This window comes from Python bivittatus, unplaced genomic scaffold (genome assembly GCF_059951505.1).
Source record: "Python bivittatus isolate LINGU-HERP-01145 unplaced genomic scaffold, Pbiv_v1 ctg000350_np1212, whole genome shotgun sequence".
NCBI classification, from domain to species: Eukaryota; Metazoa; Chordata; class Lepidosauria; order Squamata; family Pythonidae; genus Python; species Python bivittatus.
The window spans coordinates 387254-414287 of record NW_028277074.1 but is presented as its reverse complement, the minus strand read 5'-3'; the positions used below and the strand labels follow the sequence as shown (position 1 = coordinate 414287).

Below are 27034 nucleotides of genomic sequence, written 5' to 3'. Positions count from 1 at the left end.
AAGAGATCTCTATGAAGTTCAGTTGAAAGCAGGCTTTATTCATACTTAGAACAAACTTTTGAATGGCTGTATTTAAGCTGCATTTATGTCTGTGATGCTGTTGCCTTAGCCTGGCTAGAGTAATTTGGGGGTAGAGTGCTAGGATCGCTGCCACCTAACTTGCAAAGGAAAGCCAATAAATGAAGGTAAAAGAAAGAAACAAATGTAAACAAAATCAACAGCAACAAAAATAATGATACAATTTGTGTTGCTTGAATTTCCTGACTACATTGACAATCCTGCTGGCTGCTATCCAGCCTGCATAAAGTTGGCCACTGGGATGATTTTATATACATATACATACATACACACATGCATACACACACACACACACACATGTATACACACATGTATATATACATATGTGGACACATGCATACATGCACAAATATATTTCCAGGAAACAAATCAGCAAACTGAGAACAGAAATTTAAATTATATGCTGATGATATTCTACTTATGTTTACTCAACTAAAGGACTCTTTAAAATTGATAATAGAGCCATACAGCAGTATGGTCCAATATGAAGATATCAAATTAAAAATAACTGAAATGGAACTTATCTGAAGAAGAAAAGCAGTGGGCTTCAATATTACTGCTATAAAGATTAAATACCTGGGAACTTACTTGAGTCATAATTTACTATTATTACTAAGGAATAATAAAGATCTTTTAAAAAACAATTATTAGCTGATTTGGAAAAAATATAATGGCAGATATGGTAAGATGTAGAAAGTTAAAATAGTCTTGTTTAAGAAGAATTGCAACTGTAAAAATGAACATTCTCCCAAGGCTTAGCTTTCTGTTTTAAAAGACTCCAATAAAAATTAAAGATCGGATACTAAATTACTGGCAGAGAAAAATAAGTAGCTTTATATGGTCCAATAAAAGATTGAGGAGTAAATTTAAGATATTACAAGATTTGGAAGAATGAAGTAGTCTAGCAGCATCAAACATCAAACTATATTATCAAGCTAATTGTCTAACTTTGATAGCAGACTAGATTACTTTGACTGTGGCTGGGTTACTGTCAGGTTCAGCCCAAAGAGCTCCACGAGACAGTGCAAATACAGTTCTGTTGCATTTATTAGCTTCCACCTCAAGACAGAAATCTCTCCAGACTGAACCTAAGTTCCCAAGCCAGCAAGCCACAACACCGTGAATTCCTTAAGGTGGTGTCAGTCTCATCTTAAACTTCCCATGCTCCTGTTGAGGGCTAAGGAAATGCTTATCTCCCTGAGCGTGGCCTTCATAACACCATTCCATCACAGTTACCTCTGTTGAGGGAGCAGGACTTCCAGTTGTTTCACACAAAAACCTTTGGCTTGATATAAATAGAAACAGGCTAACCTGACAGAACTATAGCCGCTCCTTGTTTAGTGGCTACTGTGTTTAGCAACTGTTCACAAATATGATGGTAATCATAATAATTTAAAAAATCATTTTTGCACCAATGCAAACATTTATAACCAAATTCCATGCACCTGACAACAAAAGCCTTCAGTGTGAAACTGACTAAGGTCTGGTCAGTTTCAGGCAGCAATGCTGCATCAACTAATTAAGGTCACAGAGCTGAGCTTGTTAACTTGCCCTTAGCACTTTTTAGGGAAGTGCTGCTCTGAAGAAAAGCAGTTCAAGAATAGATAGCTTATTTAAGCAATCTCTGTGCCCTGTGAAGGGGCAGAAAAAGGGAAAAAATGGGTCTGCACAGGACACTGTATGAGAGAACTTTATTTGAATGAAATGGCACCAACCAGTGATCTTTGCAGCAGGTCTCTCTCTCTCTCTCTCTCTCTCTCTCTCTCATATGTTCGCCTAGGAACCATTTCGCTTCTGATTTAAGGAACACATTGCAGTTGCTAAACAAACAAGGTATATTTTATGAATGAAGTGGTGAGGAGAAAGTAGAACTGAGTTTTGCTAAGTGCTCCTGGAAAAAGTGGGATATAACTTGCAATTATGTAAATAATAGCAATTGTTATAATTGACAGGTACTTAGTAAGAACTTGCAAGTTTGTGCTTTCCCTGAGCAATAAATATTAAATATTTCAAAACATCTTCTGTTGCAGTGTAATGAAAGACAGAATTCCCCTGTGACATCTCCAGGATCATCTCCTCTTGCTCAAAGAAGGAAACCACTTCCTGATCCCATACAAGGATCCCATCTTACCCTTCCACCAGTGCCTCCTCGATTGGATCTAATACAGAAAGGAGTTTCCCGATCCCCTTGCGCCAGCCCAACAAGCTCACCAAAGGTAAAAGTACAATTTAGGGATACAATATAGGAGTTTAACATTCTTTTTCTTAGAAGCATACTGAGGACTTCTTAAGCTTCTCTTCCCAATTTCATGGTTTTAAGAATTAGTGTTTCATGCACTTATACACACACAAAAGTCCAACCACATGCAGATCACTGCAGTTGAATATCATTGCTCATTGGCTGAAGGTTGTTTTCTCTTCCTTTTTCTTGATTCTTTATTCTTATACTTTCTTTTCTCCTTCTCTTCAGCTGCTGTTCTTTGGATTTTTCTGCTTTTATTCAAATCTACTGAACTCACCTAATTAACGTGGTCATTCCTGCACCTAATTCCATGCTTCTCCTTTCACCAAGCCAATATTCTTTGTCTTTGGAAAAGCAAGTTCCATGTTAGCTTTTGTGCTCAGTGAGGAAATTGTGCATCTAATTTGTAAACCAACAATTATAAACTCGTTTTGCATTTACTCATTTTATACATATACTTCTAATGCATATTGTTCTGCATTCTCTGTTCTTTTTTTTTTTAATAATTATTATTATTTACCTGCACACAGGCCTGAAGTAAAAGACGGTTTTACAACCATCCTAGAGTTTGCTATACAACTGTACTAAAGATTTCCAACAATAATTAGAGCAAGCATGCAATATATCTATATATACTGTATAAGCATGTCTCTTCAGTGTTGAACTCTGAGCTCTCCTCCTTCTTATGTCAACACTTTGATACTTTGCTCTGCCTTTTTTATAATTGTGTTTTTTTTTTCAGAAATCTAATGATTCTTTGTAAAATTAATTATTTTAGTTGCATATTCTACAATTTATTTTCGCTTCTTGGATACGAGAACAAATAAAAATCTGTGGGAGACTTGAACCTATTGTCTACAATTAGTTAAAAGAAAATTATAGAGACTATTTCTGCTTCCAATAAACATATAAGAAGGGGAAATTATTTCATAAGCATACTAAAGAAAATACATCTTTGGATTATAACTGAACACAGATTTTTTTAGCTGAATATTGGATATGTAATAAAAAAAAATCAGTCATTTAGAGTGTGTATTTCCCATATGTGTGCAAACATCTAATAATGGACTGTATTAGTGTTTTTATTTTTTAACTTGACAATTTTTTTTTACATGTTAATTATGTTGGATATTGATTTATTGAAGTTTACAGAAAGTTTCTTCATTGATATCATTTTAATTAATTTTGTCATTCTAACTGACACAAGGATTAGGTTTTTGGTCTTAAGAGAAAGTACATATATTGATTTGAAACAACAAACATGGTACTTTGAAATAGATTTGTTTTTATATTTGGGTGTATATGTATTGATTCATTCAAATCGTTTTCAGTGTTTATTGTTTTTATTGGATGGTAATCATTTTAACAAGTGATGTATGAATTAAGGTGATACAGGTAGTCCTCAACTTACAACCACAATTAGGACCAGAATTTCTGTCACTAAATGATGTGGTCGTAAAGAGAGACATCACATGATCGCATCGCTTGGCGATGGCACTCCCCATTGTTGTCATTAAGCGAATTCCACCGGTCATTAGCCCAGGACCCACCCCAATCCAAGCCATTCCAGGTTTGGTCTCTCCTAGCCTTGAGCCTCAATAAGGTAAGGAACTGCCTCCAACTCCCCCCACCTGCATATCTTCCCCCCATTCTCTGCCCTTTTGGCTGTCCTGCACCCTGCCTTACGGGGCATCAAGCAGCCCCAGAACCACATGGCTCTGGGGCTGTTTGCCACACAGCAGCTCAGGGGCTTCTTAGCTCTCCTTCCCTCCTTTGCTTGCTTGTACGCACCAGCATGTTCTTTCTCCCTTTGGTCACTCGCATGCACACACCGTGCCCTCCTTCCCCCTTCACTCTCACGCGCTGTCCCCTTTATCCCTCCTTCGCTCACTCAAGGACTATCCAGGGGCACTTCTGGTGCTGAAGGGTTCTCCAAGGGTGCTTCTGGTGCATGCTCTGCAGCTCATGTTGGAAGCTGCTGGCCATTCGTGAGGTTTTCTCCTTCCTCCTACAAATGGACTTACCCGAGCAAAATTGACTGTGCTTGTGGGAAGCTGGCAGGGAAGGTTGCAAACATACGTGCGAGTGAGTTATCAAGCACCCAGATCACAATCACATGACCACAGGGGTTCTGCAGTGGCCATAACTTCGGAGACCAGTCGTAAGTCCATTTTTTCAGCACTGTCATAACTTCAAATGATTGCTGAATGAATGGTTGTAATTCGAGGACTACCTATATACAAAATACTGTATTTGTCACTAAGTTTACATCATATACTTAATGAAGCATTTTAATTTATGTTATATCTTAGTCTTCTCCATGTATGATGAGGAAACAAGACAAGCCTCTTCCAGCACCACCACCACCTATACGAGATCCACCTCCACCTCCACCAGAAAGGCCCCCACCCATTCCTCCAGATAATAGGTTAAGTAGACATTTGCATCATCCTGAAAGTATATCTACCAGAGATCAACCAATGCCACTTGAAGCCTGGTGCCTCAGAGAAGTGTGTGGGAATAATCAAATTGTGGGATGTCGTATAGTAGGAAATGATAATTGTCCCAAACCTGGACTTACTGGAAGCTCAAATATGAATGGAAGACATTGTCGCATGGGTTCTGATCCAGTATTTCTGCGGAAACACAGATGCCATGAATTACCTTTAGAAGGTACCAAGGTAAGAGATAGATGTTATGATGCATGAAATTTAGTTTTAGTTCAAGAGTGTTGCACTTGAAGCCTGGTGCCCCAGAGAAGTATGTGGGAATAATTAAATAATAGGATGTTATTTAGTTGGAAATAATAATTGTCGTAAACCTGAACTCACTGCAAACTCAGATATCAACAGAAAATATTGTTTCATGGATTATGATCCAAGATTTCTACAAAAATTCTTATGTCATGAATTACCATTAGAAAGTGCTAACGTAAAATGTGATACATGAAGTTTAATTAACATGAATGCTGCAAACAATAGAATAATAATTGTCTTATTATTTAGTGACCCATTTATTTATAATTTATTTGAAGATTATATAATGGCTAAAACCAAATAATTCTTTATCAGACATTTTTTAAGGAATACATTTATTAAAGTGTGTGAGGGGACCTTAGCTGAATTATTTATGGTGCTGAACACATGGAATTTGTACTGATGACAGGCAATTTGCAGACTTGCAGAATGAAAAATGAAATTAAAGGTGAGAATGGGTTCAGAAAATGCTGTAACTGAGCATTTTAATGCATATAGTTTGCAAATTACCATCCTGAGAAATCTGTCTCTTGCAGATATTTTCAAATGGCCATCTAGGTAATGACGAATATGATGTTCCACCTCGCCTTTCACCTCCTCCACCAGTTGTTTCAGTCATGCCAAATATGAAGTAAGTTCAATTTTAAAATTAAGAACATGAATTATATAAACTATGAGGAAAATCCAGCTGGTTAAACGTTTAATTCCTTTTTATTTTTACAAATTAGAATTATGTATTGAATAGAATATGTACACAAATTTGGGACCTTTCAGATCTTTGTCCACTTGTCTAGAAGTCACCAACATTGTGCAAGGGTGAATTAGAAAATATTTTTAAAAATATTTTACAAGAGCATTAGATGAAGGCTGTGAATAAATATTGAAAGTTACCATATCCTCATTCCTCCGGATCCTGTTGACAGGCATTTCATAATTATACATCACAAGAATACCATTCTGTACTCAAGTTCTTGAAAAACTTAGAATTTGTGTTACTCACAAAGCTCTGAAAAATCAGACTTAATAAGGAAATAATAGTTTTGTGTTAATATGGGATTCACTACAGTAAAAAAAAAAAAAAAAGTGGCTAGAATTAACCAGTCTTCTTCTCTTTCACTTCTGTTTAATCACTGTAAAAGGGAATGATCAGATTACAGTTAGCCTTGTATAATTTGTTCAAACAACAGCTCCTGAGCAAGCTCTTTGCCAGGAGAAATAAAATTCTGTTTTAGGCATCATTAGGTTGGCCTGTAGTTTCCTCTTTAAGCAATGATAAAAGCCACTTGTTAAAACTGGGGAAACATACATTTATATCCCTAAAGACTGCCCTCCAGAACTGTTGGGTCATTGGACAAATCCACCAAACACGCTGATAAGTTCTAACATTAACGTTCTTTCTATGAATCTTGATACACATTTTTAAAAGAAATTGCTAAAATGATCATGGTATAATACTCTCAGTGTACTAATTTCAATGATTTTCTATAATTCTACCAGAAATTGTTTTTATTTCCACAAATTAATCAGTGTTCTAATCTTTCACATTTATATTAAGATCACATTCTTAATATAATTAATTAATTAATTAATAATTAATTAAGCTGTTTTGTGGGTTGTTAAAGGCATTCCAGAGGCCTTTAGTAAGATACTGTAAAATTTTGACACTGCCCATTTAGTATTTTCCTCTGATGCAAGAATTATCCTTTCAGAATCAGCAGGGGGACATTTTGCTGCTTCCTTTACATTTTTAAGTTGAAGAAATTATTAATCTTGTGCATATTGTAGCCAGATTGGTCCCAAAACATTAAAACTCCCATTTAAATTATTTTTCATTTATAAAACAGTCCTTTTATCTAAGAGATTTGCCTGGTTCAATCTTTTTAGCTTTAATGGTTTTAAATTCTCTTGAAAAATATTATGTAAGAGGCATTAATGTAGAAGGATGTTGTCAATACTTTAATGTGTATTTTGTTATTGTTTATATCTGATTGGTTTATTAAATTTTATACTGTTTTTCTTTACAGTGATTTAATGTAATCTTTTTATGTTTTTAGATTTTGTTAGTGTTGTACAACTTCTTCGGAGGATAATCTATTCTGAAAGATTATTTTTAAATACCCACTAGGCTTCCTCATTCACTTTCCTTTTGAGAAGCTGACAGGGAAAGTTGGAAATCTCCCTTCCTCCCTGTTCCTTCCTTCCTTCCTCCCACCTTCCCTCCCTCTTTTTTTCCCTCCCTCCCTCCCTCCCTGCCTGTTCCTTCCTCCCTCCCTGTTCCTTCCTTCCTTCCTTCCTTCGGCCTTGCTTTTTTCCTCCCTTTTCCTTTTTTCCTTCCTTCCTTCGTGCCTCCTTCCTTTGCTTCCCTCCCTCCGCCTTCCTTCCCTCACACACCCCCACACATGCTTCCTGACCCGTGTCACACCCTCTCTGACCTGCAGTGCACCCTCACACTCCCTCACCTATGCTGCGCCTTGCGCACCCCCATACATTCTCCCCAATCCACAGCAGTGCTGAAGTGGTGGCAACGGAGCAGCACTGAAGTGGCCACAACTTTGCCAAATTTCAATCCCACTATAGTAATGGGTCCTGGATTTTGGGTGCATTCTGTAAGGTAGCCCATTTGAAGTATCTTGGCTCAAAAATTGTTGCCCTATGATGTGCCATTTCACCCAATTGAAGGTTACAAACAAATAGCAAGAGTTTTAGTAGTATATAGATTTAATAGTAGCAATAATATATTTCCTATTGAATTTTGAGTTTGAATTGGGGCATTTTGAATTCAAAATGTTTTGACATGTATAGTAATGATGAAAGTTTTCAGAATGGAGGAAGTATTTCAGAAATTGTTTTATGAACTACAGTTCATATAGTTGCAAAAAGGTTATTCAAAAACAATAACATTATTGAGATTAACTGGATACAAACCCCTCCAAGACAGTTTTCTTCACTGGTTCTGATTCAGTCACCTGAACAGGGTACTGTAAATGTGGCTATGTTCAGTGGCAAGTACTGTATAAAATGTGTATGTAACAAAGTTCAGTGATACAAAGTAAATTATATGCAATTGACAAATTTTTAGTGTTTCAATACACAGGTCAAAATGCATTGTTTATTATTATTTTTCTGTTATTTTATTACTTTGTATGTTATGTATGCTTACCTGATCTGTAGATGTTCATGTCAATGGATCAACTAAGTTACATAAACAGAAACACTATCTCATATGTCTATCTGCACTATCATTTGCTCACAAAGTTATTGTGGAGCAGGCACTCCAACATCCAGTTTTGATCTTGCCAACATACAAGCTTTTATGAGTAAATCTAACTTGCCAGTGCTCATTATCTCTTCATTAGATAGATCATAAGAGTAGATGTCAGAAACTCACAATAAAGCATGACATAGAAACATTGCTGGTCATTATTGACAGCTGAATTCCAGATCAGTGGTGTCATTTGGTATGATTCTTATAGATGAAGAAGAGCCCATAAATGTTACACCTAAAATGATTGGTGCTAGATTAAGCATGTAAATTTATAGTTTCAGTTTTTATACTTTCATAGTATAATATTGAATCTTAAATCACTTATAACTTTGTTAATGCAGTTGAATTCAGTTTCTGTAATTATATATAGTGCTCCTGCTGGCAAGTGAAATATTCAGTTGGGTTACTGATTAAAAAAAACAACAGCTGTGTTTTGTTGTTTCAGTGTGCAATATCATTTGATACTTTTCACAAAAGTAGTGAACTCTTACATTTCAGCATTATAAACCTTATGGCTGGTGTGGTTCTTCCGGGCTGTGTGGCCGTGTTCTTGAAGTTTTGTTTCCTAACATTTCGCCAGCACCTGTGACCGGCATCTTCAGAGTGCAGGAGCACAGACAGGAGCAGTTCTCTCTGTGCCCATGGTGATGTGACCCTTCTGTGGGTATTTATAGAGATCTGAGGGGGGGGGAAGGGGGGATTGGGTGTGTGTGTGGGGGGTTGAGTTACTGAGTGGCTGCTTGTTTTGGTGTCAGCATCTGTGTGTATCTTCCTGGGGATTAGGCAGGGTTTTTTCTTCTATTGAATTGTTAACGAGGGGCTGCTGGGGGTGATTAGCAAGTTCATTGTGTGAACTGTTCACATGTCCTGGTGGTTGAGCTGAGTTCGTTGACCTTTTGCAGGCTGTATTTTTCAGGATTGGTAGCCAGGTTTTGTTGATTTTTAGACTCTCCTCTTTTTTATTGAAACTGTGCTGGTGTTTGTGAATCTCAATGGCTTCCTGGTATAGCCTGGTATAGTGGCTGTTGGTGTTGTCCAGTATCTCTGTGTTTTCAAATAGGATTTTGTGTCCAGTGTGCTTGAGAGCATGTTAAGCTACTGCAGATTTTTCTGGTTGCTGTAGTCTGCAGTGCCTTTCGTGTTCTTTTATCCTGGTATGGATGCTGCGTTTTGTGGTCCCAGTATACCAGGCTATACCGGGAAGCCATTGAGATTCACAAACACCAGCACAGTTTCAATAAAAAGAGGAGAGTCTAAAAATCAACAAAACCTGGCTACCAATCCTGAAAAATACAGCCTTCAAAAGGTCAACGAACTCAGCTCAACCACCAGGACATGTGAACAGTTCACACAATGAACTTGCTAATCACCCCCAGCAGCCCCTCATTAACAATTCAATAGAAGAAAAAACCCTCCCTAATCCCCAGGAAGATGCACACAGATGCTGACACCAAAACAAGCAGCCACTCAGTAACTCAACCTCCCACACACACACCCAATCCCCCCTTCCCCCCCCTCAGATCTCTATAAATACCCACAGAAGGGTCACATCACCCTGGGCACAGATAGAACTGCTCCTGTCTGTGCTCCTGCACTCTGAAGATGCCGGTCACAGGTGCTGGTGAAACGTTAGGAAACAAAACTTCAAGAACACGGCCACACAGCCCGGAAGACCCACACCAGCCATCGTATGCCGGCCGTGAAAGCCTTCGACAATACATTATAAACCTTATGTTTCACAGAATGTTATGTACTTCTTATTCAAGAAATTAACTTAAAAAGCCACCTTCCTCATGGTTAGACTTTATATAGGTTGATTTTTTAAGTAATATCTGCTTTGAAACACCTCCTACTATTTGTGTAGTACAAATTGCGTAGTAGTGAAAATGGACACTTAAAAGCCTGCTTTGGAAGGCTTCCCTCTCTTATGATTTTCCCCCCAAATTACAGTTGCTTGAAGCTAGTTTCTCTTCCATTCCTTCGCATTGGGCCTTTTTTCCTCCATTGCATCCACTTTTAATTGTCCTAAAGCTAACAAAATGGACATAGACAGGTTTCACTAAACAAGCCATATACATTAAGGTGTTTGCAAGTATAATCAGAATCTTTTGAGGACTGTAATATGATCCAAACTTCTTAAATGCCTGCTTTTAAAATATCTCTCTGAATCCATACATAATTAGTGAAAGTTCCTAAAATTATCTTCAGAGGTTGGGCTCCCAGAGTTGGGAAAAAGTCATTCTCTTTGGAGCTTATGGAAATAGACTTATAGCATCTTGTATATTTTAATGATAATTTTCATTATAAATTATCAATGAATTGTTAATTCAGTGAATTATTTCAGTGGAATAATTGTTTTCTGAAATGCAGTATAGAGTCTAAAAGTTTAAAATAAAACGATTCCTTAATTTTATATTCAGTTCTTCTGGTTTCTTTGAAATAACATAATATGACTTAAACTTTTTAAGTTTTGCTTTGTGTCTCTATTGGGACATCTGAGCTTGTTTTGTAGAACAAGCTGCAGTTAATCAAAACTGGAAGTTTCTGAGCGTCTCCTTGGTGTGTGGAAAAAGACAGAAGAGAGCAAAGTGCACAACCTCCACAAGGAAGTGGAACACATTTGTGTCTCATTAAACTGTACATACCTACTCTATATTTGGCTTTGTTGTGGCAATAAAACAGAAAAATATAATTCAATCCATTTGTAAACGCAGTGATTGATATATTTATTTTCTGTACCAACAAAAACTCATCTGGATTTGGTGTACTTTTCTCTTGAGGTCTTCTGTTGCTGTTATAAATTCCTTTCCTGAAAAATCAAGAGAGCATGTAGAAGATGATGAGTACAAGATTCCTTCATCCCATCCTGTTTCTTTGCCTTCACAATCACTTCATTGCCATAATATAAAGCCTCATATTCGGTAAGGTTATTTGAAGATGATGCTAGAGCAACCATTTGGTATGACATTCAATTTAGTTTTATATTTTATTGATGTTAATCATGATTATAATTCTAAAATTATCTCTTTGCACAGAATTTAAAATACTTGGTATCAGGTACCAGTCCCTATCTGCTAAATTTTTAGACTGTTAGGCATTATTTACAGTGTTCTTAGTTTTCGTTTGTTTTTTACGGTATAAAGAATACACTTTTTTGCTGGCTTGTACTTCCTCATAATATAATTCCTAGTATCTCAGCTTTTAATATAGTTAAAATATCTTAATGGAACATCACTTTTTTAATATATTATTTCAGCAGTGTACACAGACAAACAGTTAGTTAGTTCTGGCTGACAGATTTTTGTCCTTGGATGAGATTATTTTCTTACCAAGGTTGTATTAATACCTTTTTAATTTAGCAAGAATGATTCATTCTTTAACTAAGAATTTATAAATTTATTTCTCTTTATAGAAGCAGTATGAAGTAAATTATAATTGTCAATTATTTCATTAAAATTTATTTGGTTTGAGTTAATTCTGAACTGCCTCTATTTATTCAGTTGATGTGCAGTTGGTGCTAGAAGATAATGTCTTTTATTAAAAATTAAAACATTTGATAGTCATTAAAGATGGGGGCAGGGGGGAAGAACTTGTCTGAAGTTAAATTATTTCTTAGTACCATCTTAAGTATCTTCATTTTGCATTTCCTTTTTGCATCTAATTTCATGTGACTTCCTTGTGATTAAAACTCCAGTTTTTATGTTTGCTTTCAGTGTATTTGAGAATGGTCAGTGCTCTGGAATAACTAATGAAATGCACAATACTTCCTCTGAGATGAAAAAATTGAAATATCCTGATACAGGTATGAGTAGTACATGTTTAAAGGGGAAAAATTAACATGCTATTTTTAAAACTTTACTTTTTAAAAGAATTAAGGTATTTTAAATGTTTGTTATTTAGGAGAAGCCTTTGAGTCTACCATGCCAGTACCTTTGCCACCTGTGCGACCTCCTTTGAGGGAAAATTTGAAACATGCATCTGTACTCAATAGAACTTCTTCTGATTATGACTTGCTGGTGCACCCTCCAGGTTATATATTCTCTTTTTCTCTCCAGTGCAGCAAGTTCTTTATACTAAGTCCTTCAAACAAAGCTATATGTAGGCTAAATCTGAAATCCTACACTAAGTCAGTATTGAATGACTGAAGCCTCATTGATTTTTATGGGTGTATTCTATATATATCTAGTTCAAGTTACTAATACCTTTTACTGTAAATGATGATAATATAATCTATTTGATGTATTAATATCTAGTGGTATTAGATTAAGCAGTGCTAATATTTTTGTCCAATTTTATGCATTTGTCTTCTGCATATAAATTTAGCTAGATGTGGACATTTTATTCAAAATCAAAATGAATTAAATTCCATCTCAGATTATCAGAAATATATCAGCATGACTTATAATACTGCAGAAAAATTCTGTGATCTGTTTTTATTTATATTCCAAAAGTTTGGGGGTGGGGGAGATCTAACTGTCCCAAAAAACTAGATCAACAATATCACCTGGACATATTTTTCTGGAGTTGGCTGGATTGGCCTGGCTGTTATTCCTAAAGCAATTCATAATCCTTTTTAATTTTTTTAGTATTTTTACTTTGGACCAAAAAAAAAAAAAAAGACTAGGATATTTTGTTGTATAAATTATTTATTTGTATCTTAACCTAAAACAGGGATGAGCAACTTTTCTCTAGCCATAAACTTTACTTTTATTTTGTGGAATGGCCTCCAAAAACTATGGTTGATGTTGGGGCTGTGTCTTAGGTCAGCTATGGGAGAGCCTGAATAGCTTTATAAACCTGATTCAGGGAAAAGAAACATAAAATGTGGTAGTGATTGTAGGTTCCGACAGTGTTGTATATTATTGATTTGGACAAAGGAAGGATAAATACCTTGCAGATGAAAACACATGGTGTTTCTACTAGCAAAAATGTTGAGTCTGGACACAGATTCAAAGTGTATACTCATCATAGGGTGAAGAAAATACTGAACTGGAAGTATTTGAAAATTCCACCCTAGCGCCCTGCCCCCCCCCCCAAAAAAAAACCACATTTGACACAGAGATGGGGAAGTAAAAGTCCTTTATTATGCCTTTCTTAGCTAAAGATATTTTACTTCCATGATTTCAGTCAGAATACCCATGGAATTTAATTAAGAACTGATCTAATGAAAATTTGTTCCCCCCAAATTCATTTAGCTACTAAACAGTTTGAATCCTGCAAAGGGACAAGTCTAGACTGAAATCCTGAAATATGGATCTCAAGTAACTGAACCGAGATAGCACCAATTGTCTTTCCTCCAAAAAGTATTGTACCCAGAAGGGAGCCTGAGAGGAAAATTGCCAGCGAAACAATTTTCCTCAGTCTGAATTCGTACTCAGTGCTGAGTCCATGATGATTCTGTATCCACAGATATCCTGATAAAAACCAAGTTGGCTGCTTGAAGCCCAAAATACTGCTGCTGCCAACAGCTGAAAATCTCTGTGCTTGCAACTTTTTATCGACTATAGCCTCAGTCAAGAAGATTGTTAAAGAGGTCAAGGAAGCAACCAGTGCATCTCCCAAACAGACTTTAATAATTTTATAACTTGGAAAGGAGCTAAGGGTTCATTGACCAATATGTATGTAGATTAATCTTTGCTGAATTAGCCATTTTGCTTTCCCAACTTGCTAAAGCCATAGAAAAGGAATAGCAAGGGATTTAGGGAAATCAAAAGAAGTTTAAATTAGTTAGAAGTAAAGTTTACAGTGTCCTTACTGAAGCCGCTGTACTGCTAGATAAACTTTTGGAGAAGGACTTATTAATGAAAATGGGTTTATATAATAAATTCTCTGTCAATGCAGGTGAAGAGTTGTCTGACAATCCGCCATCTTCCCTTCCTCCACCTCCACCACCCCCTGCACGCCATAGCTTCATTGAGCAATCAAGGCCACTTGTTGCAGGAAACAGACCTCTGTCTGGACATGAACTGTACCTCCCTCCTGCTGGTAAGAGATGATGATACTGACGGTGAAAATGATTTTAATGTACAATAGAGATTTAGTTAGGGAGAAAAAATGTCCTCAAATTTTCAGCTACTTCTCAGCATACTTGTAACTATGCACTATAAAATGGAAAAATGTTATGAAATTATATAGAAAAATAAGAAAATTAATTTCCTGCATTGCCTAAATATATATTATTCATGATATAACGATCTGCAAATTAAAAAATAGTTTTTGTTTGGAGTTCTGGCTTCCGGGGCAGAAATGGTGGACTGAAGATGGCTCTGCAAAAAGCAGAGCCAACAAACACAGTGGTATGAAGAGCCAGCGAGTAAACCATCTCTTCAATAATTCCTCTCTGAACAAGGAGAGGACTTGAGATCGCTCACAAGTGCTCCAGATAGCTGCTCCTTGTGAAGAGACACAAGACAGCAGTCTCCAGCAGGTTTAAAGCTCTGGGACACAAGGAATAGTCATCTTGCTCAAACTGCGGTCGGCGCCTTTGAAAGGACACTAAGTTCACATACTTCCTTTTCTAACCAGTTTCGGAAATTGCTTGTTAACTGCTTTTCAGCTATTAGGAACCTTTGGATTGACAGGTTTTATAGCACTGGGTGAGTTTCCTTCAAACCTTAGTGAAAGAAGTTTTAAATACAAGTTTAAGGACTTAAAAAAATTTTTTTTTGAATAAATAGCAAAAAGGTGATTAAAACTTTGATTTTAGAAAGTTACAAATGGACTAAGGGTCCAGCTAAATTTGAGGTAAGATTTTGAAATTAATTATAAACAATCCTTCCTGGGGGAAAATGCTTTTGTTTTGAATTGCTTTTTTTTTTTAAATAAGATAAGACTTTAAAAATTGGTCACTAGAGGGAACTAGAGGTAACTAAAGATTACAATTAAGAACACTTAAATTCAGCTTACAATACAGAATGAAGCAAAATATTTTAACATTGGATGTATTGAAGGACATTATTGAACAGTGGACCCAGAAGTTAATTTAAGAGTGTCTTCCTCTATACATGTAGTCTTCACTTAATGACCATTTTACCAATTGCTCAAAGTTACGATGATAGTAAAAAAAAGTAACTTAAGACCGGTGCCTGAAGTTATGACCGTTGCAACTCCCCTGCAGTCACGTGATTGTGATCTGGGTGCTGGCAACCAACTCACACTTGCAGCATCCCAGGGTCACGTGATTCCCATTTGCGACCTTCCCAGCCAGCTCCTGGCAAGCAAAATCAATGGGGAACCATGTGATTCACTTAATGCCCGTGTGATTTACGTAATGGCCGTGTGATTCACTTAACCACAGTAATTCAGTTAATGACAGCTGCAAAAAAGGTGAATTTGGGTCCAGTCACAGGATTATTTGCTTAAGGACTGCATCGCTTAGCAACCTAAATTCCAGTCTCAATTGCGGTAGTTAAGCTAGGACTATCTGTAGATAGACTGTGTTTAAAAGATGCTATGGAAGAGGAACAAGTTTTACCTGACAAGATTGAGACTGATTTGAAAGTGGATTTAAAAATGACAGGTGAAAAGAATTACATGGAAAAAGTTGCTACGCTAGACATACAAAAGAAACCGGCTGATATCTTGATAATTAAAAGGGATATACAAAAAACATACCAAGAGAGTGACCTGGATAATTTTCCTATATTGGACTTACAAAGGTGGCTTGTTAAAGTTTTGAAGAATTTTGTGAAAAGGGACAAATAAAAATGAAAAGAAATCAAGTTCTAGGACATTATTTGATGGGACTACAGATCAAGATTGTTAGAAGTAAAAGGAAGGAATATAAAGTTGGCTTATTTGATCAAGGTTAAAATAGATATGTTGTTGTCTCTAGTAACCCTTAATGGACTTTTGCTGACATCAGGACTGAAATGACAAGGTTTTATGGATTTATTTATAGATAAGAGATGGGGTATGGGAAGAAGAGACCATTTGTTGTATTTTAAGAGAAGGTGATAAGTTACTAAAATTGTTTATACTTGAAGGGCAAATTAACTTCTTTATATATTTCTTTTCTTTTTTGTTACTATACTCTTATTTTTTTCTTTTCTATTTCTCTTTCTATTTTTCTTTTCTGCACCTTTTCTTCTTTTCTTTTTCTTTTCTTTTTTAAGTTTGTATTGGTTTTTACTGTTGTAATTGTAGTCTTTAATAAAATTACTCTAAAAAAATTAAGTAAAAAGTAGTTTTTGTTTGTCAAATAGTCTAGTATGACCATCTTTTATATTGAATTCAAGAAATGTAATGAGTATTATTTAAAAGTATATTGGATAGTTACAGTTGAATCCTATGCCAGAATGTTTTATTCAAAGTTATTAAACATATGTTTAATAAAGAGTGTAAATTTATTTCAGAATCAAGCTTTAATTATATGGTGAAACAGTGAGATAACACTCAGTGGAGACAACCACTACTCATTGACTTTCATGGTGTAGGCCAATTGTTTATTTGGTTTGAAGCAATTTTGCTTTAGCCAAAGCAGCATCCAGAATAGTTTATAAAAATTAGTACCTTTATAAAATTAGTAATTTTATAAAAATTAGTACGGTTCATAAAAATTAGCATAGGAACTACCTAAACACATTCATAGAGGGAGAGGCAGGAAGCATAGTTGGCAATTCAAAAACGGGAAGATCTGAGGCTACTGCTCTCTGCTTTTCCTCTGCTGCAGACTATTAATGTAGCTGACTGAAGGATCTACAACTGTTAGAGCTGTTTACATGAGATCCTTGAAAGTCTTTAGGGGTACTTAGGTCAGAGACTTCCAAAGGTTCTCAAATTACAAAGGGGCATGATAGGAAAATTAAAAACATGATTAGAGAGTAATCATAGTAACTGTATTTAATATTAATGGGTCTGGAAATGTGTACCCCTAGCTTGCACAATAATTCATTGTCAAAGTATTTCATTTTGAAATAGCTACTGCTTCAGTGATTGAAAAGTTCCATTCATTGTTACAAAAAGATAATTGCATTTATATATGATAATTTTTATCCGTTAAATATAATTCTTCTCCTTTGGTGAAGGAGAGCAGGTATAGCATGCCTGTGTTTACTAACTTTTTGCCAATAACCTTTGGTTTGAAACTCCCTTCATGCAAGGTATCTTCACTTAGAGTAATCTTTTTTACTCCCACTGAAGAAGAAATATCCCACTCATTCTAGAAGTCTTTCAAAAGGCCACAAGAAAGCCCTGAGAAGCTGTGTTGCATGGGTGGCTTTTTACTGTGGATCTAACTTAAAGTTTACAAAATATAGTTGGAGCAAAACATAGCAGACAAATGGGGAGCAATAGCCATAAACCAGTGGATAGAAAGATTTAATGAAAACTAAATCTGTAAGATTTCTGGAGCACATCTTCTCCATAGTATACCTCAAGTTTTCTGCAACTTCTTGACAGCATATCTCAACAATATGATCGTGTAGCACACTACATTGTAACCATCATCTGAAATCATAATTGAAAGAAACGCTGGTTAGTATTAACCATAATGTCTCTGATTAACACAGTAAGTAAGTAAGGAAAGGTGAAATCTGCATGAGAAGGGAGTCCTTTGCATGAGGGGGACCTTGTAATTCGTCTTGATGAATTTAAAATGTAATGTATTACACCATTAATCTCTTGTGTGTGTGTGTGTGTGTGTGTGTGTGTGTGTGTGCTTTATTTTCAAATTCTTTTAATGTCAATTTGAACAGAACTTATACAGAAAGATCTGTATTTTTCATTTCATAGATCTTTTCTTTGATCCTACAAATGGCTCAATTCCTTTACCACCCGTTAGAAGATCAACTGGTGAAAATATGAAGACCCACAGAACATCCCAGGATTATGACCAACTGCCATCTTCTTCAGGTAATTAAAACCCAATATGCAGGAATAAAATTGCAGGATTGTTTCTCTGGCATCTTCCTGCATTATTCCAGAAAGATGAATTTGTTGCCTTAATCTTTCAGATTAAATCTTTCAGAACATATAATACAATTAAAAGTGAAGAATGTGTGATTTAGGACATCAAAATAATTATAAGACACACTGTGTTCTAGCAGCGCCATTAATGTCCCATGCCTTAGTTACCTCCCGCTTGGATTATTGCAGTGCTCTCTACATGAGGCTGCCCTTGAAAACAATCCAGAAGCTGCAACTGGTCCAGAATGCAGTGTTACGTGCAGTTTTGGGTGTCGTGTCCTATGGTTCACCTGAGTAACACCACTGCTGCATGAGCTACGCTGGCTTCCAGTTGCTTTCTGGGTGCAATTCAAGGTATTGGCTTTCACCTTTAAAGGCCTACATGGCACAGGGCCAATTACTTGTGGGACTGCCTCTGTCCTGCCTGTTCTACTAGGTTAGATAGGGTGGGCAAACTCCAGATCTCCTCCCTTAAATGTTGCCATCTGATGGGACCTCGGAGGCGTGCCTTCTCAGTGGCTACCCCAGTCCTTTGGAACAGCTTCCCACCTGAGATCCAAGGGATCCCTACCCTTTTAGCCTCCCAGAGGGCTGTGAAGACCTGGCTCTTCCTACAAGCATTGGGCTAGGCTGGGGGTTGAGCTGTAAGGTTGTTTGGTCTGGCACCTGGGGAGAAGGGTATGTTTTAACTATGTTTTAATGGATTGTGTGAGCCTCCTAGGGTCATTGTATGAGGTAGTGGCGATAAAAGTTCTGTAAATAAATAAATTATATTAGCCAATTGTGTGACTTCTCCATTTCACAAAATAATCAGTGCATATACTGGTTATATGCTAAGAAATGTTAGACAACATTATTTATTTAATTCAATTTCTAGGCTGCCTGACTCCTCAATGACTCTGGATAGCTTACAATTAAAAAGAACATATATCAAAAAACATCACTGGCTGGAAACTCAATATCACAAAACATAATATCACAACCCCTCCTCCCCCCAACCATAGGGATTCCACAACCATCCTATCCCAAGGCCTGGGAGAACAACCAGGTTTTTAACAGTTTTCAGAAAGTCATTGAGGTGGGAGCAATGTGGATCTCTCAAGGATGTATGTACACTGGGGAAATATCATTTTTGATTTCCCATAATGTTACTATGTTTTCTTCTTGATGAAGCTTTATTATGGTAAGCCTAAGCTGGAGTATAAGGGAGATAGAGATGAGCTTGTTTTCAGTTATGTGAAAAAAAATTATTTCTGCTTGCCCTCTTATTTTGCAGTTACATCATTTTAAATTCTTAATTCTGAATAGGATGTCACTTAACTCTTAGGCTTACAATAGGTTTCCAGGTACAAAGTCCCATATGGCTTAGTTCCCTGGTACCTTCAGGACTACTTCCTTACATAGAGCTAGCCGGTGCTATATACTTGTACTGGAAATGCTCAGTTTCCCAAATACTAGAAGTAGGAGAGGTGAAGGCTCAGAAGCAGTGTTTTTCTGTGGTGGGCCCCATCTTATGAAACAGCCTCCCCTCTAGCATTTCAGTTTCTATTAACCCTTTAATCTTTTTACAAGGCAGGGCTTAACTATTGTTCCTGGTTTGGAGTTGGCATCAGGGTTGTGTGCTGTTGAATGTTATTGTTCATTATTTTCATTTCTGGATTTTATTCTGTGCTTCTCTTTTTAATTGTGCTATAAACTGCTGGGAGTCAGTCTTGGTTATAGTGATTTGTAACTCTGATAAGCATAGTGACTTTGTGGTATTAGAATCTAGATGTTCACTACTAGCTTAAAAAAAGAAGAAACCAACACAGTTACTACCAAGAAAAAATCCATAATTCAGTGTGTTGAAATATGCAAACTCGTGATGTATTTCTAATGTTTCTGTAGTGCTTCTCATACAGTCAGATACTGAACTTGTTTACAATCAAAAGGATTAAAATACAACAATAAAAACAAAGTAAAAGCCTGTTAAACAAAGCAAAACAATATATCCAATATTCATAGAAGGAAGTCCTGGCACAAGGTACCTAGAAGATGTAACAGTAGGTGCCTCATGAATTTCAGGTGGGCGAGCATTCCAGGGTACAGGCACCATCACAGAAAAGGCTTGTCTGCGAGTAACCGCAAGATGACACTCAGTCAGTCTCGGCACACGCAGCAGAACCTCCTCTGATGATCTTACCAATCAATCAGGTCTGTAACAGTAAAAATGATCTGTTAGGTATCCCACATTATTTAGGACCTTATATGTAAAAAGCAGAATCTTCAACCTGACCTAATACTTAATTGGAAACCAGGGCAATTGCTTCAGCAGAAGCATAATGTGACATACTTAGCAACCTGGCTATGCCACATTTTGTGTCAGCTTCTCCTTTCAGATCAACCACAAGGATGCCCTCATAGAACATATTACAGTAATCTAAACATGAAGTTACCCCTGCCTAAACAAATATAGCTGAGCTGTCCCTATCCATGAAAAGATATAATTAATACACTTAACAAAACTGGAAATATGTCACTAGGCTTCACTGGTAATAATGTATGTAGGAGTATCCTTTTTAGAGCAAACAGATTACTGAAATTCTCATGTGGAAACACCCACCCTAAAATTTTATGAAGATACAGACTCAGTTTACTGGCTGTTACCCACCCCATTGCTATGTCCTGGTTCAGAATATACCTCTCCTGATTCAGAGGTTACAGAGAACTTGAGCTGAGTGTCATCAACATACTGATCATTACTAGCCCCCAAACTCCAGATGACCTCCCACAGCAATTTCATATAGATATTAAATATCACTGAGGACAAAATAATGCCTTGAGGTACCCCACAACATAGTTGCCAGGATGGAGAGGTAGTCACTCAACTCTGGGCAAGTAGAAGCAGAATCATTTTAGCACAGTGCCTTCAATTCACAGAGACAAGCCAAGGGAATACTGTGTTTGACAGTATTAATCTACGTAGACATCAAAACATCAGTAGAATCACATTCCATTTATATCTGTCCTGCAGAAGGGCATCTGATTCACTAATTCTCAAATCCAGGCCTAAGCCCAGAAAAGGGTTAAAATCACGTCACTTGAAAACATCTGCAGCTATCCAATTACTACCTTACCAAGCATGTTGCACACACAGAGGCTGGACAGCCATCTTTATGAGAAGCTTTAAATTGTATTCTTGACAAGATAGTTGGACTTGATGGCCCAAAAGACACCTTACAACTTTGATTCTGTGATCTATATTTCTAGGAAGAAAGGGGTACTTGTAATTGGGTGGTAATGGGCGTAACCTTGGGGGTCCAGGGAGAACTTTTTAGGAATAGACTACTGTCTCCTTTAAGGTTTGTGGTGGAAAGGTGCAGTTATAATTGCCTTGGAGTCATCTAGTCAGTCCCCTAACTAATAAACTAAAATATGGAGGTGTTATGAGAGTATAAGGCTATGCAAGTAAAGTGTCTTGTCTATGATCTGAAGCCTCAAAACCTGAAAGCATTCCTGTACATTTAAGCCATTAGACTGGACATCTGAGGTGCGGTATGTCAAAAATAGCATTCCAGCAATTTTATCCTTGAAATGACTTGGAAATCTATTACAGTGGTCTTTGAGGCCCCAGTATAGTTTTCTGGGGGAGATGATGATAAGTCTTGACCATTCTAAACTCTGCTGGATAGCTACTTTGGAATATAGAATTGAGTAAATTAAGGAATACCCAGTTGGCCTCATGTCGTGTCTTACATTTAGCTGTCCTGACCCATTTCATTGCCCAGAGCTCCTGAGAAAACTGTAAAAAGTAAGTAAAGCTGAACTTATACTGGAAAAAATTACAGATTTTTAAAAATTTCAAGAAAAAATATGAGCAGAACATTCCTATGTTCAGATTCTGTGGATATTCTCTGTATGAATGTCTGCTGAACCAAAACTATCTCAAGTTCAGGAGAAGCAATTTTAACTTCTCTCATCCAGCTAGAGTCTGTGAGAGAGGCATAAGTTAGACCAAGTCCTATCCTTCAAGTTTTTTGTTGTTTGTGTGGCAATAAACTGAATTTTATTAGGATGCAACACTATTGGATAGCTGTAGGCGGAAAGCCTTTAAGCTGTGGTAACTGTTTTAAAAAGAGGCAACAGATAATTCTCAGTGCACTTGTAGGAACAGTAGAAACTCCTTATGTACCTAAACTTATTAAGTCTATGAGTTTAAATTTGACTTCAACATGTTTTGCTTTGTAATAAGACCTGCCCCAGGGTTTTGAGGTTCTAGTCTAATAGTGGGAGTGAAAAAGTTATCTTGAAGCTGCTGTTACAATATATTGCTTTAGTTTGCATAGTGAGTTATTACTAATAGTTTACAATTTGGGGAGCAAATTCAAAGATATTCTAATGCTAGTAGTAGTAGTAATAGTAATAGAGTTATTTATCCAAAATTCAGTTTCATCAGCTTTATGTAATATGTTCACACGTTTGTTTTGTACAAGTCAAAACATTCAAGTATCTTTTTAATACAGACGTTGGTATCCTTGATATATTGGCTATGCATAAACTATATGCATTATTTACTCCAACAGAAGAGAATATATATAGCTCAGGGTTGAACTATGGAGTCCTTGATGCTCTCTGAGCTTCGTTGTTTGCTTCCAAGCAAACAGCTAAGCTCAGAGAGCACCAAAGACTCTGTATTATTTACTAGTTATAACCATAATTTGGTATGCATTATATACAGAATTCCTATCTATTAATTATGGGTCTTTGTATCAATGATTTCCACTGAAGCCAAATTAAATGAAAATTTCTGTACTAAATCATAGGATAACTGAAAATATTTTTTCTAAAATAGATTTAGATTCAGTAGATGATGTTCATGGGGAATTTATTCATTTTTTTACCCATAAGCCTATTTTATGATCAGAATTGGTGTAGCCATTTGATGGAATAAGGATTTTTAAAAATTAATTTCAGTAGGAATGAATTATTTTTATCATGGCAACCACAGCTGATAACTAAAATAATCCAACACATATGTATGATTAAGATATCATGTAATAGCATAAATAACAACACTAATCCATGTTGAAAATTGTATGGCCAATAAGCAAGGGACCCCATAGCTGAGAGTGTGGAATTAGTATTAAAAAAAATAATAAAAATAAAACTAAGAATCATTCCTGGAAGGAGAAAGGAAGCTAATAAGGATCCTTACTGTCTTTCATTCTAGTTAATATATTGGAATGAATTCAATCAAAAAACCTTAAGAATGGAAGGTCAGCTGATATGTAATTATTTTTGAGATATTCATTTTCATTTGTATTTATTAAATTATGTTTTAAAATGCCATCCCTTATTTTCATAAATTCCAATAATACTTTATAGTATTTTTTGCAACTGCATATCAAAAAGATAAACATTGCTATAACAGGAATCATAAACATGAAGGTCTTCAACTAAACAGAGTTCTATTCATAGAAACTATTTGCTTGATGAAATCAGTTAAGTTTAAGATGCATTAGTTTTAATTATATTTCTCTTGTATAATGTTCAGTGGCTTATAGTAGGGCTTGTTCTTGTACCAAACAAAACAAATAACTATTTTGCTTCTATCTGTGCAGAGTTTAAATATTTCTGAATCCACAATCCAGTTCAAATTCTGCAGTTAGCTTTAATAGTGATAAAATTGGATAGAACCAATGACTTTGAATTAACCAGGAATATTTTTTCTTTTTCAATATCAATTGGCCATTCTTTTTGTTTTTTCTTTTTATGTAGATGGTTCGCAAGCACCAGCCAGACCTCCAAAACCACTTCCTCGTAGGACTGCTCCAGAAATACACCATAGGAAGGCACATAATACATCTATAGAAAATGTCGATGCAAAGATTGCAAAACTTATGGGAGAAGGCTATTCTTTTGAAGAAGTGAAGCGGGCCCTTGAAATAGCCCTGAATAATCTTGATGTAGCACGGAGCATTCTAAGAGAATTTGCTTGCTTTCCTCCATCAGTTTCCCCACGACTCAATCTATAGTAGTATGGAAAACCTTGCAGCAAGCCTATTTCTCCATATATGTGTATGTGTAAACATGAGAAATATTGTACAATTGTGAGATGGGATTCAAGAGAGATGTTTTTTTTTTTCCTGGATAAATCTTCAAAGAATGAATTGGAGCAGTTTTTCAGGATAAGATGAACTGCTCCATTCAAGATATAAGTGAATTAAATCTGTATTTTTGCTAGCCATATTTTTTGAATCAGGGTTGAACTGACAAATAATTTAAAGAAGTTTACTTCCCATGAACTTTTAATCTGTGAAATGTTTTTTTCATGTTTACAAGATGGTAAATGACAATTTTCAAGCTGATAGTCCTGTGGTCTTGTTCATATTTTCTATTGTGAGGCATTTCGAGTTGTCTTTATACTGATGTGCCCCATTTACTAAGTCAGTTACTTTTTATACATATATAAATGCACTCTCCATTTTTATTTTTCAAGGAGCTTTAAAAGCTTTTTGCATTTCTGCTCAAATAAAATGCAAGAAAAATGAGGCCTTCACTACTGATTTTATTTTTCTGGTAAATCTTTGCTATTTACGGAAAGCAAAAAGAAAAAAAAAATGAATGTGTAACATGTTGCCTTGTTTCTGGTCTATTTTAAAGGGATTTTGACCAGCAACACTGGGTAGCTTTTCTCTGACATGTGGTTATTAAGCTTCAAGATCAATATGATTAACTTACAAAATTAAAATATACAATATTGCATGATAATGACCTGGAAATATAAATCCTTTTTGGTATAATTATTCAAAATCCAAAAGGTATGGGATTAAAATTAGACTTTTGTTCCATGGTAAGCTTAATGAAAGGTTCTGTATGCCTTAATACTGCTAGATATGTGAAATAGATCCATCATAGTGAATTATATTATCAGTGGTCAGGTGAATTATTATCCTGTCTTTTGGAAAGTAGTATTTGGTTAATTTCCTGTGTGGATAATTATTCTCTGAAGCATCACAGCTTTGGGGACAGGATCATTTTAACCGAACTTTAAAGCTTCCATGCTGTTATTGAATCCTATTGCTTCTATAGCAACCAATTTTACAAGGCTTTTAATTAATATACATTATTACCTTAAATGTTTATTCATTCCCCAGATCAACTTATTATGTTATGTCTGTATTCTTGGACATAACTTTCTATCTTAAGTTGCTAGTGATCTTTTGAAGCACAAGCCAAATCAAGTTTTTCAATGAATTGCTGTAATTAAACCTAGAATAATTCCAAAAGTGATTTCAGTTTTGTCTCCTAGATCAGTGTTTCTCAACCTTGGCAAGTTTAAGATGTGTGGACCTCAACATGCTAGCTGGAGGATTCTGGGCATTGAAGTCCACACATCTTAAAGTTGTCAAGTTGAGAAACACTGCCTTATAACTTCCCATTTCCATTTCAGAAACTGTTTGAAATTGTTGACTTGAAACAGGGTAATCTGAATACAAACCTAAGCTTGAGATGGTTGTTTTTCCTATCTTCTTTTACAGTGTAACATATGAAATACATTTTTGCTGAAGGAAATTGGCATTTATATTATATTTTGGGCATGGTTCACCATATATCTTTCACCGACCTGCTTAACTTAATGTGTTATGTAATACAAGAATAGAGACATCCAAATGAGTGTGTGGACCTTCCAGTCTTTTCAGATCCCATATAATTGAGGGAGAGAGATACAATATATAGAATTTATATTGTTTGGTGGTATTTCAGCATCCAGTGAAGCTTTTGGCAGGCCAAAGCAATGGTAAACATTGCAAAAGATTGGATTCAGTTTAGTGGAAATTGCAAGTAATGTAAGAAGCCAGGTATGCCTGTATTCTCCTGTAATGTCAGTGTTACATCTTTTATCCTTGGTCATTTGAAAAAACTATATAGAAATGTCTAATAATAAAACTATAGGAGCTCTAACTTCATTTACAATGATTGTTGAAAAATAGAATTTTCACTGACACTCAAAAGATTGTACATCAGCCCTATCATTTCCTGTGAAAAATAAACATGTAATATGGCCACATTTAAACCCAAATGAATCAAAAGGTGTAATTACTGCCTTTCTCTTGTTCCCTTGAAGTCAAAATCTAAAAAGGATTTTTAATACTCCCAATTTGAGTATATATTAAAAAGTTAATATGCTGCTAAGTTAAAGCCTGTAATTCACCTACAATATACTTTCTCATAGAATAGAATTTTTCAGTTGTAGTGGAGAAAAATGGATTGTATATGTGTGTGTTTAGGCATGTATGCCTGTGAATGGTTTTTAACTGTAATAGTTTAGGGTAATCAGAGAACCAAGCCCAGTGTATTTAAAAAAAAAAAAACTAATTCCTATGAATGGGAATGTTCAAAATTATTACATCGATTGTGCCAACATAGTAGCAAAGTGAAGATAGAAAGATAAATCCTTGAAGTGATTACAAGGATATCATGTCCCAATGAACAATATTCCTACAAATCTCTTCACCATTCCAGAAGTCATCTATTGGTCTTCAAGTGCAGCTTTTGAAGAAAGCCAGCTGAAATAGAAAGCCAGTGTAATGTGGTTGTGATGAACTAGGACTTGGGCCAGATTCAAGTCCACTCTCAGTCAAGGAAGCTTATTGAGTAGCTTGGAATTGGTCACTTAGCAAAACCTGCCAAGTTGTTACTGTAGAGTAAATTTTTTGAGAGTGCTGTGTATGATGTATTTGGTTCCTGGAAGAAAAGCAGGATATAAATTTAATAAAATATAAATTAAATCATTCCTTGATAAAT

The 27034-nt window shown here is 35.9% G+C and overlaps 1 protein-coding gene across 3 annotated transcripts in view; it reads left to right on the top strand.

Annotated features, from left to right (window-relative positions):
- Positions 1-24371, top strand: part of CBLB (Cbl proto-oncogene B) — a 91038-nt gene extending 66667 nt beyond the window's left edge. For 2 of the 3 annotated variants that reach the window (XM_088144470.1, XM_088144471.1), the window contains 9 exons: positions 2109-2294; positions 4633-5001; positions 5613-5707; positions 11122-11262; positions 12055-12143; positions 12242-12370; positions 14183-14326; positions 18074-18193; positions 24005-24371. In XM_088144470.1, the coding sequence (XP_088000596.1) occupies positions 2109-2294; positions 4633-5001; positions 5613-5707; positions 11122-11262; positions 12055-12143; positions 12242-12370; positions 14183-14326; positions 18074-18193; positions 24005-24261 (1530 nt within the window). In that variant the 3' untranslated portion in view covers positions 24262-24371. Of the gene's footprint in view, positions 1-2108; positions 2295-4632; positions 5002-5612; positions 5708-11121; positions 11263-12054; positions 12144-12241; positions 12371-14182; positions 14327-18073; positions 18194-20311; positions 20441-24004 lie in introns of all 3 variants that reach the window. The other variant, XR_015796734.1, reaches the window with a different exon arrangement.
- Positions 24372-27034: the final 2663 nt, after the last annotated feature.